We start from the raw sequence: 13,065 nt of genomic DNA on the forward strand, positions 1-13,065 counted from the left end.
TGATCTAATTCTAAAAAAATGAGGATTGAAGGAGGCTGTTCTGTGAAAAAAGGAAAAGCAGAGGGGGAAGAGATGGCCATGTGTGAGTGCCTGTGATGGAGAGAGTGATGGTGCAAGTCCCTTGAAAAGGCCCGCTGCTGTGCCCTCTGGAGAAATCAATAATAAAAAAGGATAGTGGTACTTGTTAAGTGCTTACTATATGCCAAGCGCTGTTAGCGTTGGGGAAAATATAAGTTAATCAAGTTGGACACAGTCCCTGTCCCACCTGGGGCTCACATTCCTAATCCCCAATTTACAGATGAGGTAACAGGCACAGAGAAGTGAAGTGACTTGCCACAGGTCACACAGCAGATGTGTGGTGGAGCTGGGATTAGAACCCAGGTCCTTCTGACCCCCAGGCCCATGCTCTATCCACGCACCTCTACAATCCTGAACAAGGCAGAATCACTTTTGTGGGAAGGGAAGTAGAAGACTTGATGACCACACATTGGGACACCCCTAAAACCAATGCCCTCGCCACCACTGGTGGTACTTCCAACCCCTGAAAAAAAGGTCTAGGAATTATACAACGTGCACATATGCATAAACAAAAGAAATCAGATAAATTCTGCCCTGCACACCTGGGCAGACCCACAGGGAGACAGAGGTGGAAACTCAACAGGACGTACATTTTTGGTCAGTGCAGATTTAAAACCCTCAAGGCATGCCAGTGGTTTCCACACAAAAAAAAGTAATCATTTTTACATTTAGACCCTTTAGACTGTGAGCCCGTCACTGGGCAGGGATTGTCTCTTATCTGTTGCCAAATTGTACATTCCAAGTGCTCAGTACAGTGCTCTGCACATAGTAAGCACTCAAATACTATTGAATGAATTAATGAATGATCACAAAATATCGGCGAGGCATCAATATCAAAGAAACAATGTTAGCATTCACAGTAGGTGTATATGGACTTTTGCTTACTGCTCCATATTAATAATAGCATTTAACGAACCTTTACTGTGTGCATAGCATTCCACTAAATTCATTCATTCATTCATTCAATAGTATTTATTGAGCGCTTACTATGTGCAGAGCACTGTACTAAGCGCTTGGGATGAACAAGTCGGCAACAGATAGAGACAGTCCCTGCCGTTTGACGGGCTTACGGTCTAATCGGGGGAGATGGACAGACAAGAACAATGGCAATAAAATTCAGAGAGAGAGAATACCCAGGTGGGAACCTGTCCCTCAGAGGGCTATGACTATTTCACTCAGTTGTGGGAGAACAGAATGACACCCAACCAGTCAACCACAGCCAAAAACAGATATTTGCATTGGGTGAGCCAAGCTCTGGTTTCCTCAGCCAGTCAGGGTGCCTCACAGCATCCCAACCAGACCCAAGAGATATTTTGTTGTAATAATAATTGTATTTATTGAGCACTCTAGTAAGCACTGGAAGAGAGCACACAGGTTGGTGTTAGACATGGTCCCTGTCTCTCAGGGCAGGGAGCATGGCCTAGTGTATAGAGTTTAGGCCTAGGAGTCAGAAGGACCTGGATTCTAATCCTGATCCACCACTTGTGTGCTGTGACACCATGGGCAAGTCCTTAACTTTTCTGTGCCTCCAGTTACCTAATTTTGTGTCTGTTTATTGTTGTATTGTACTCTCCCAAGTCTTAGTAGTCTGCACACAGTAAGTGCTCAATAAATACAACTGAATGAATGAATCTGTAAAATGGGGATTAAGACTGTGAGCCCTATGCAGGACAGGGACTGCATCCAACCTGACAAACTTGAATTTACCCCAGCATTTAGTACAATACCTGGTACAGAACACTTAGTACAGTACCTGGTACAGAGCGGTCATCAAGTGCTGTCCAACTGTTTCCGATTCATAGCGAGTCCCTGGACCCACTTGCTCCAGAACGTCCTACCTTCGCCTCTTTCTGGCATGTGTAGCCATAGTTTTCTTGGTAAACATATGGAAGTGGTTTACCATTGCCTTCTTCCACTGGTACCTATTATGGACTTACCATAAAAACAAAAAAAGTCTAAATGGGGATAAGGATTGGAGAAAGAGAATTAATAAATATTAGAACACAACACAAATAGACGAAATAGGCTTGAAGTCTCAGTAGGGATAGAAGAGTCAGAACAGGCAGCAGCAGGTTTCCCCCCGGCCTAGCGGGCACAGAACATGCTGGGAGCAGGGATCCTCGGGGTAGGAGGGACTAACATTCGATTTCCATATATTTATCAAAAAAGGCCAATGTTAGCGAGAAGCAGGAGGGTCTAGTGGGAAGAGCACAGGCCTGGGAGTCGGAAGATTTAGGTTCTAATCCCAGCTCCACCACTTGTCCGCTGTGTGACCATGGTCAAGACAGTTAACTTCTCTGTGCCTCATTTGCCTCAGCTGTAAAATGGAGATTAAACCTCCTCCCTTTGACTTAGTCCCTGTCCCACATAGGGCTCACAGTCTGTGTCCATCCTGATCAATTTATACCTACCTCAATGCTTAGAACAGTGCCTGACATAGGGTAAATGCTAACAAATACCATAAAAAAGATAATGGGAAAAAGAAGTGAATTTGGAAGATTTATAAATTTGTAGTCTTGCTGTGTGTGGTTCTTCGGCAACCAGTTTTCCTCTGGAGAAAAGAAAATCCACGAATACCTTCACCATTTCCCCAGTGTTGTCCTACCTTAGGCTGCTCCAGTCAATCAGTACTGCTCCAGTATTTACTGAACGCTTACCGCATGCAGAGCACTGAGTACAAACCTTCCTTCTAGGAGTTAAAAAATCTAGTAGCTCATCTCCATGGAGGAGTTGCTTCCAAACTGGCACCAGCAGAAGTGTTAAAACTTTTTTTTAATAATATTTAAGCGCTAACTATGTATGACACTGTTCTAAGCACTGGGGTAGATGGTTGTCAGGTTGGGCACAATCCCTGCCCTGCGTGGGGCTCACAGTCTTAATCCTCATTTTACAGAAGAGGTAACAGACACAGAGAAGTGAAGTGCCATGCCCAAGGTCACACAGCATGCAATCGGCAGAGTCGGAATTAGAACCCAAGGTCCTCTGACTCCTAGGCCGGTGCTCTTTCCATCAGGCCAAGCTGCTTCTCCAGTAGATGAAAATCCAGAGCCTGGTTTGAGTCAAACCAAGCCTCAAGAGTGTGTGAGGTGATTGGGTCCGATGCCACTAACTCTGGCCTCCTCTGGCTGACGCTCGCTCCCTTCGAGGTGCTTTTCACAGGGCACGACTGGATTGCTGAGACTGATCCTGCAAGGACCCAGAAGCCACATAGCAAAAAGGCAGTCAGCTTCCGAGCGTCAGCTGAGCTCGGGAACTGGTGGTGCTCAGGAAACTGGAAAGAGCAAGGGCCTCCTGCACTTTCTCCGTCTTTCAGGTGAACTGTTGAAGGCTGGTCTGGGGGATCTTAAATAATTCTTCTGGAAAGCGAGCTGAGATCTTAAAGCATCAGCTCCATCACCCAAAGCAGTCTTGCCATTTTCCATCCAGCTCGGCAGTTCTGGGAAAAAAAGATAAACTCTACACGTACAATAATGTCAGGTCCAAGAGGAAATTTTCTTTATTCAGTCAGTGCCTTTAGAAAATGGTTTGTAGCACACAATAGACAAAATAAAAGTTTCCACAGGTTTTAAATTGCATTTACACAAAATACAGTAGACATAGTAAGATATAGATAGATTGGGTGGCTTAGATTGTTATAATCACTCCAGAGTGATATGAAAAAGTTAATTGAATACTTAGCACCTCATGTTTTCAGATTAATCAGTGCTTAACAAATGCATACATAGCACATATGGGTCACCAAGATTTCTGGCTTGGAAACAGACAGCTCGTGGCTGGGATGCCAATAGAAACAGTCAACCACAAAATGTGATTTTTTTTTTAGAATTGATGAGCACATATTCATCTAACATTCAAACTTGTAGTTTGAGTTCACTTTAGTGGTTGAATAGAAGCTTTTCTCCTTTGTTCACGTAAATACAAACACACACACAAATACACACACACTTTCTCTCGCTGTCCCTCTGTCCTTTCTCCACCATCACACTCCCATCCCAAAGTTGCAAGTCTTACAGTATTCCTCTTCTCCATTCACGGTGCAGTTAAAAACATTTTCAGGCCTCTAAGGGTTTTAATAAAAAAAATTGCCACATACCACCCAAGCGAATGCCAGATGAAGGTACAGGTGCCAGATCGGCTTTCAGCCCCCAAACCTCCCCATCCCTTTCAAAAATCCCAACGGGGCCATCTTGATTTTTCCTAGGCACATGCAAGGAACAGGCTCTCTGTGCTCTGAGGAAGTAGGTATACATTAATAATCTGTTTCTAGTCATAACCCCTTTGTGCATTTTAAACTGACAGTTGGTACTTGAGATCTGTTGCTCCTTCCACTCTTGCTCTTTCCTCCAGCACATCCCACAATTATTTGCTTTTCATGTCAACTCCCCCTTATAACCGAAGTACGCTCAGATTCTTTACCTCCCAACTGTTTTGCCCGGCTCCTAAAAATATCAGCCCAGGGGAATACAAGACGGAAGCTTTGAAAGCAAAACGTTGGGGACTGTGGAAGCCAAGGGTGGCAAGGGGCCCTTCTTTCCCAGTTTACACAAAAATCAGCATTGATAAAAGTACCAAAAAGATTTGCTCAGAACTGTTTTTACTGCCTCTCTCTGACTGATGTCGCTAGCCCGAAACGGTATATCCAATTGAGCAGTGCTCCAGGGACATATCTCCATGCTTGTAGTGACAATGTTAAAATTGAATAGTTAGCCTGTCTCACATGGCTATGCAATAGAGATGGAGGTGAATGGGGGTGGGATGATGAGTTGAAAAACATCTCAGCAATCTCTTGTCCTGTGGTTTTCAAGAAGAGCAGGGGCTTTGGTCATGTCATGAGAAAAACCAGAGCTGAAAGTGGACAAAAGTCATGCCATTCGCTCCTGGGTTTGTGCAGCATGAGGGGCTGCAGAGGGGCGGATGGGACCCCACAGAAAACTGCTCTACTGAAGTTATCAAGGCTAATTTCTAGAAGGGATGGAGCAGTACCCCAAATCAAAAGTCATCAGGCTGAGCCCTTTTGAGTCTGAAGCAACCACTGTCCTGTGAGAATTTGAGATCTTTCATCAGGAAGGAAATGAGAAGGAAGGAGGGGCCTGAATTCCAGCCAAATCCTTAAACCCCCAGAGACTAGCATCTAATCCACAGAATGAAGCAAAACACACTTACCCAACAGGCTGGGTGTGAGGGGAAAGTCTGAATTGAAAAATTGAAAAAAAAAACCAAACTAACCCAAAGCAGGTTTTTCTAAATTTTTGGACAAACAATTGAAATCTTCACATTTAGTGCCACATTCAACATTGTCTTTTCTATGGCCAGACCTGAATTTCATTTTTCTTTTCTTTAAATATCATACACCAGACCCCCCAGGCCTGAAAAGAGAGAATTCAGCCAGTGTAGTGTGAGGATTGACTGTGGACTCCCTCAGTGGCTGCTGGGCTGGAGTTTTACTTCCTCTTCTATGGCCAGAGAAGCAACGCCAGCTGGAAATACAATGGGTATCTGCACTGAGATTAGACTGTCAATCCAGGGAGAAAAGAAGGGGCCTCTCCATCCCCGGAGAGGGTTGGTTAGGACTGACAACTGAAGGCAGAGGTAGTTCCCGAGGGCTTTTTAAAACCGGGCCACTTGCACCACTACCGGAGTCTCCCTCGGATACGCAGGAAGCCCATACCATAGGTCCCGGTTGCTGGTTTGCCTTTTTAAACAGGAGAAAAGTACACATGGATTGGGTACAGCCAAAAGCAGAGCTGAAATCCTCCACAGGTGTGGGCAGGAACAGGGCTTTGGTCTGCATGGAGAGTAGACTCCAAGTGGGACTGTGAAGTCGGGTTTTAAGCATCCCAAACAAAAGGGCCTCGGTGGAGCTAGCTCCCTTTGGATTTTAAAGTTCCAGGGATAACCAAGAGCCTTGGGAAAACCAAGCCCTGTTTGCTGGGTCAAGACAGGAAGAAAAGAAGGCCTGGCGCGGGGCTAACTTGCAGCGGGCTTCCTAGAGAGCCGACCACAGAGAGGGACGTGTTTATAAGTATTCCTGGATGGGAAATGTTGATCCAAACAGAACATCGGAACAAGGTGAGGAACGTCTTAACTCGTGAGGGCCGTCTCTGTTTAGGCAACCGCTTCTGTAAGCGCCTTGGCTTGACCAAGCTACAAACCCTTGGTCTCTCTCGATAAAAGGGGCATCCTGTAGACAGAGGAGAAAAAGGACATAGAAAGGGGGGAACTAGCTGCTCCCTTCCACCTGGGTGTAATGGTTCAAAATGCTCAGGGTAGAGAAGAAGGGGCGTGCACCATCTGGGTTAGGTGAAGAGGGTCAGGGACACAAGGAAAACCGAATGCCTCGGGTCCAGATTCCCTTCAGCGTAGGCTTCGGGAGCCATTTTAAATGACTTCCGGGTGGGGTCATGGAGGAGTATGGGCCTCAAGTGAGTGGATAGAGGGGGAGAAGGGAGAAACAGTCTCAGCATCAGGTTCTTTCGTTTTAAACTTTTTAAAAAATACACTCTTTGGCTTCTTTTATTTCTTGATTGATTACATGAATGTATGAGCTGTACAAGAAAACCCAATGGCTAGGTTACTCTGTCTGGTAACACTGCCCCCCTTGGGAGCCCGGCCGGCCTTTTCCTGCGGCGGTTTGGTCGGGGGGGAGAGGCGGGGGTCTCTCTGCCCTCTCCCTCTCGCCCTCCTCCTGTCCGTCCGTTGTTTGCAGTCCGGGCCTCTATTTCTTAGACAAGGAGGTCATGAAGCTGTTCTCGATACAAAGGACGACGAAAGCGTTCCTGCAGCTCATGGGCTTCTGCTCGAGCAGCTTGCCGGACATCAGGGAGGAGGCCTGGCCCGTCACCATGGCCTCGTCCGTCCGCCAGGTCTCACAGTAGTTTTCGGTCAGCCGTCGGCCCTTGGAGTCGGAGCCATGCCACACGCTCTTCTGCGGCCTGAAACACAGGGGTGTGTTGGAGGATCCCAGCCCCGAGGGGACGGACGTGGGGCTCGGAGCCGCTCAGACCCCCTCCGTTCTCGCTCTGCCCTGAGGCACCTCAGCTATCTCATTCACTCTGGTACCTTCTACAGAGCCAGGAAAGCAGCATGGCCTAGTGGAAACAGCTCGGGCCTGAAAGTCAGAAGGACCCGGCTTCTAATCCCAGCTCCTCCACTTGTCTGCTGTGTCACCTTGGGCAAGTCAATTCACTTCTCTGGGCCTCAGTTACCTCATGTATAAAATGGGGATTAAGATTGTGAGCCCTATAAGGGACAGGGACTGTGTCCAACACGATTATCTTGTATCTACCCTTCGTATGGTGCCTGGCACACAGTAAGCACTTAATTACCACCATTATTAGTTATTATTGGGAAGTTGGGGACACTGGGACTCCTTGCAGACCGACAACTCGGTGCACATACGAAGGAGTTTTAGTCTAGTATGCCATAGTGGCTGCTGCTCTCCTTTATGCATTTGCTAATAAAGCTGGTTTCATCATCAGCCTTATTCCCTTTTTCCCTCCGCATAGAGACTGCTCCCGAAATCGAATCCTCACAGTAACTCATTTTCCTTGGTGATGAAGTTATTACACAATATTCCCTGCCACAGCTACATGATTACAGGAGACAGATCTAACTCTGGGACAGCCAACTTTTCATTCTGAGCACGGGGGGGTGAAAATAGGAAGGCATTTGGCAGGTGGAGGGGTTCTGAGAGGGGCCAGGTTTCAAAGAGCTCATTGGCCAGAAAGCCACCACTTGGTATCTTCTTGACCCTGACCGGAAACTTTCATAACACGTCAGAGGCCCGGAACGAGCAAGCCTGGCAGCTCAGAAAGCCGCAGGGGCCGAAGTCCCCTGGGGACCCTGTGGAATGGGGACCTCTGCTCAGGTCATAACTAGCCTGAAACCATTTGGCATAAATTCCTCTATCGATTCAAATGTGTGATTCTGAGGGGAAAGTCAAAAAAGACACTTTATTTTCCGGTTTAGAGTTTCTCTTTTAAAAGCTGGCAACGCAGCAGGTCGCAAGCCCGAGACCCTTCCCCCTCTGACTTCAGCCTAAACACAATTCATTCCCCATCCCTCCCCCAACCCACCGGAACCTTTGAGGAGTTTTGGAAATGAAGCTCCAAGTGGAAACTAGATCAGATCCCTCCTGACTCTCCTCTCTGCCAGGTACACCAGGTGGAAACAAAGAAACAAAGACTGAATGAAACATTTTGAACCTACCAGGAAGAGTGCCTCAGGACGTCTTTTCCGTCGAATGAGAAGATGCGAGAGCCAGGCTTCAGCTGGCCTTCTGAGCCAGAGAATAGGGCCTCCCAGTTGTTAAACAAAAGTTCATCCTTCAGGGCAGAGCCAAGGGAGAAATGGGGTTGAGAGGGAGAGACAGACAGGGAAATGACTTCACCTTTAAGCTAATATTGCCAAAGTAAAATGAAAGAGAGCTCCTGGGCACTAATCCGATTCTTATCCCGGGCTCAGCTGGCCTGTTACTTTTTCAACACTGCTTACTGGGAATCCAGAAATCTCTGATCATCCCGGAGCCTATTGCGGGCTCATGGCTGAAGTCAGAATTGCTGCTTCATCCCATCTGCCATAGTAAGCAGTGTTTTATGGCAGAGGGAGGTGTTCTTTCAAATGCAGTGTCTCACTTGTCAGAGAGAAGGGGGTGGGCAGATGAGAGATAGAGTGTGTGTGAGTGAGTGAGTGAGTGAGTGAGTGAGTGAGTGAGTGAGTGAGTGAAGGGAATGGCAGGCCATTCAGCAGTGTAGGGGATTGAGGGGGAAGAGTGATGGTCAGAGCGCTGAGCCCTCCACCATTACAGTCAGGACAGCCACGGTGGCTCCGGGGAGGTGAGAGAGATGGAGCCCTGCCCGCTGAGCACTGTCTGGGGGTTTGGCCCCTTCCCAGAGCTTCTTGACCAGCTCCAGTGGTCTGGATCACCAACCAGGGAACCTCGGCCCAGGGCCCGGCGATGCCTGAACTACGGCATGAGGTATCGTTCTGAGTGAAGAAAACCAATCAGCAGGATGATCCTCCAGAGACTCAGCATTCACGGTTCTGACGGAGACTGCGTTCCCACTGACTTGATACCCCCTCCCTCATCCCGCCCCCCTCCTCCAAAGATAACGGGCCAATCGTCACCCCGCTCTTTGCTGACCCCCCTCCCCGGGGTCTGCGGTGGCGTACCTTGAGGTTGACGATCGGCACCCCGTTCCGGTCCGCTCGCCGGACGATGCTATAGAGGTCCTGTAGTCTGGATGAAAGGAACGCTCGGAAGGTGCCAGTCAGGCCCACCTCCCTGGCCTGCTGGAAGCACTGGAAGTCGGCGCCCCGGATGCCACGCATGCTGCCGCTCAGCGGGGTGTTCAGCGCAATCAGGTGGAGCTGACAAGGGGACAGACACGTTCCTCGGTGACAAAACCAACAGACGAGCGTTGCCCGGAAGAGAGCGGGTGTACTCCCTGGCTTCAATCCCACAGTGCTCGGAACCGTGGAGAAGGGAACAGGAAAAAGTTGCCCAACCCAAAGCTCTGCCCCGGTGAAGACCTTGGGTTTTCTTTAAGCAGAGAAACCCCTGAACTTCTGTCCTGAACTCAGCTCTCTACCTGTCTACCCTGCTAACTCCCTGGCAAAGTATTCGGGAAGCAGGGCAAGGCTGCGGGACAAGAAGAGAGAAAAGGAGGAGCTTTCATCTCTAGTTCAGTCTTGTCGACAGCCAACGATGGCAGAAGCCCAAAGCCACCTCAGGTCTGAAAACAGTTCAGGGATCATAAAATCACTTGGGTGCCCTGAGCCTAATCCTGGGGGACCGGAGGGTCTGGGTCTCAAACGATTCCTAACTTCCACATGGTTCATGTCACAAGCAAGATAAGACAGGTCAATAATGTTCACAAAGATTAAAAAAAAAAAAGGCCTTTTCCTTTCATTTTTGCTGTTTGATGGGTGGTCCTTAGCATTGGTAAATGGACAGGTAGCTTTCAGTGAACAGGGAGGGAACCAAAACAGTGAGTCTTCAAAAAAGTGGACACACAACCGGCCAGGGAAAGAGAAGGAACTTGGAACAGTAGTGAGTTTCATTCTCCAAAGGCCTCTAAACGTATGCAAGAGGCAAATCTGGGCAGAACCAGAGATCTTAAAAATTACTTCTGAAGGCAGTAGAAAAGCTGGTTGGGAAAATAAGTACGGTGGAGAGTGCAGGGAAAGCTTCTTAAATGCTCAGATGGGGCAGGAGGAAATCTGGGCAAGAACAACAAAGCCTCTTGCTCAGCAGGGTATCTGGGAGGCAGGGGATACTCACAGCAGGCTGGAAGTCGTGGTGGGTGTGAACTGCGGAGGGGATAGGGTATTGAGGCCGCAGGTTGGGGTAGAGGCTGTGTTGATGCTCCTGGTGATGCTGGGCCCCGTGATAATTGTGACGACTGTTGGACTGGTCTGGGTAGCGGGGGTAGCCAGGCAGGATATCGTCAGACCTCCAGGGCTTGGCGGTGGAGTAAGGGTGTTCTCGGCGGGGGTAAGGGTTGTTGCCATCGTTAAACTGAGAGCCTGACTGGGGGTACTGAAACACGGGGGGCTGTACCACCGCCACTTCGTTCTCCTGGTGGATCAAAAGAGCGTCAGTGTCTCTTTAACGGGCTCCTCCTCCCACTGCCCTATTCCCTGCTTAGCAATACGTGGCTTTAATCCATCATCAGTCAATCATAACTTGTATTTATTGAGTGCCTACTGTATGCAGAGCACTGTACCAAGCACTCAGGAGAGTACAATACATTAGTAGACACAGTCCTGGGCTTCAGGAAGTTTATAATCTTCTGCGGGGGGGGAGGGAGAGGAGAGACCACAAAATAAATTAGAGGTAGGGAGAAGCAATAAAGTATAAAGATATGGACCTAAGTGCTAAGGGAATAGGGGAGAGAGGAGACACATGGACTTCCTTGGGACCTTTTACGGGTGACTCGCTTGGATTTAAAGGACAGAATCACTTTGGAGAGTCTCCACTCTGAAGCCCACTATAGGAACAAGGACTATCTCACTTCCCATTACACAGAACAGAAGGGAAAGGTCACTTGTATTGCAGGACCTAAAGCAAAGCTCATTCCAGTGGAGATCCTTGAGATTGATCCCAGAAGATAAGGAGAGACCCTCACTTACCGATCCCTGTGGGAGTGGAATCTGAGCCTCAAGCTGAAAAAACAAAACAAAAACATAAACAATTCAGTGTTTACTATGCACAGATTTACTGTACTAAGCACATGATCCCCGCCCTCAAGGAGCTTACAGCCTAACAGCAATTAGAACCCAACCTCTTCATTTATTCATTCAATCATATTTATTGAGGGTTTATTGTGCGCACACTGTACTAAGTCCTTGGGAGAATACAGTATGACAACAGACACATTCCTGCCAACAATGAGCTCACAGTCTAGAGGAAGAAATAGACATTAATATAAATAAATGAATAAATTACAGATATATACATATATCCTGTGGGGATGGGAGGGAGGATGAATGAAGGAGCAAGTAAGAGCTGCACAGAAGGAAGTGGGAGAAAAGGAGAAGAGGGCTTAGTCAGGGGAGACTTCTTGGAGGAGTTGTGCCTTCAATAAGGTTTTGGAGTGGAGGAGAGCAATTATCTGTCTGATATGAGGAGAGGGAAAGTTCCAGGCCAGAGGTAGGTTGCCGGTGAGAGGTTGGAGGTGAGACAGATGAGATCAAGAGCCTCTCTTTATGGGAGGCTTCATGAATTTTCCTTAGAAGCAAGAGCACACTGAAAAAGTTCGCAACCTTGAAGGAGCTCGGAGAGGGAAGTGATTCCTCCGGGAAGAAGAGGGCAGAGACTACCCTCCCATGTCAACACACTGAGGAAACCAGGGAAGTCAGAGGGGCTGCCGACAGCCCAGAGCTGAAGGAGTGGCGGGAACCAGGCTGAGGCTCAGGGGACAGAGAGAACTTGTCCAATCTAGTTAAATCAGTCAACTCTTAAACGGAACAGAAGCCAAAAGAGAAAATGCCTAGAGTCAGAGTCAAGCCTGTTCATATTAAAGACACCGGACTATGTTCCTACCTTATCTATTTCATTAGTAATGTCAATGAAATACTAACCATTGTCATTTACTAACCAGTAAAATGACATTACTAACCATTCTTTTGAAATCCCTTATAAGTCACCCATTTTACACAAATAAAAAATAGCCTAGTGCCCAGATTGAAAATGCCTTACTGCTGGGTTCTTGTTAATTACTTTGTCATGTTTTGATAGAATGTGTGCCAGGCAACTTCAGGGTTACAACCGGCTCTGTGCAGTCCAAAGGGTCCCCTGGCCTGACGCATGCTGGGATCTCTCTGGAGCCCCGGACCATTCTTGGTCCCCAGAGACTGAAAGTCTGGGCTGGATGAGCTGTTCTGGAGATGCTGGGGGTGACCCTGCCTGAGGCTGCTAGGTGACCCCAGTTATCCAGAGATTCTGAGAAGCAGGGTCCCTTGGGGGTCCCAGATTGCCTTGGAAAGGCAAAAGAGAAATCCAGGATCGAATGAGAGGCCCCAGAATCACTTGGCCCTCCCTCTGGCAAGCCCCAGCCTGCTTGGGACAACCCCAGAGCAAGCCTGGCCCCTTAGAATGCCCTGCCCCCCGACCCCACCATCATGGATGAAGCACATGAACCAGTGCAGTCCCATAGTCCAGGCCTGTACCCCTGACAAGACCTCAGGGCCTACAGTCAACATGGGCTATAGCCACATGGAACAGGGACTGCACAAACACCTCAGTGAACTTGAGGTGTAGATTGGTACTCACTGGGCTGTTTCTAAGCCCCTGGTAGGCATCAGAGGTTTGGGGTTGGGAGTGGAGGTGGGGAGAAAGTAGCAGGGAAAGTGTTAGATAGGTCTAATATCAGTTATTAACTTTGCTGGAATCATCTCCATCATTATCGGCTGGATCTTTTGAGGGCCTACCATGTACACTAGTCTACCATGACCAGATCTAATTCCCAACTGTGTTTTCTCTCC

The 13,065-nt window shown here is 48.1% G+C and overlaps 1 protein-coding gene across 3 annotated transcripts in view; it reads right to left on the reverse strand.

Annotated features, from left to right (window-relative positions):
* Positions 1-3,551: 3,551 nt before the first annotated feature.
* Positions 3,552-13,065, reverse strand: part of COL18A1 (collagen type XVIII alpha 1 chain) — a 253,843-nt gene continuing 244,329 nt past the window's right edge. For all 3 annotated transcript variants that reach the window (XM_039912631.1, XM_039912630.1, XM_039912629.1), the window contains 5 exons: positions 11,212-11,244; positions 10,361-10,657; positions 9,250-9,447; positions 8,287-8,402; positions 3,552-7,010 (listed from right to left, as the gene is read on the reverse strand). In XM_039912631.1, the coding sequence (XP_039768565.1) occupies positions 6,794-7,010; positions 8,287-8,402; positions 9,250-9,447; positions 10,361-10,657; positions 11,212-11,244 (861 nt within the window). In that variant the 3' untranslated portion in view covers positions 3,552-6,793. The remainder of the gene's footprint in view (positions 7,011-8,286; positions 8,403-9,249; positions 9,448-10,360; positions 10,658-11,211; positions 11,245-13,065) is intronic.

The sequence above is a fragment of the Ornithorhynchus anatinus genome, chromosome 7 (genome assembly GCF_004115215.2).
Source record: "Ornithorhynchus anatinus isolate Pmale09 chromosome 7, mOrnAna1.pri.v4, whole genome shotgun sequence".
Lineage (NCBI taxonomy): Eukaryota > Metazoa > Chordata > Mammalia > Monotremata > Ornithorhynchidae > Ornithorhynchus > Ornithorhynchus anatinus.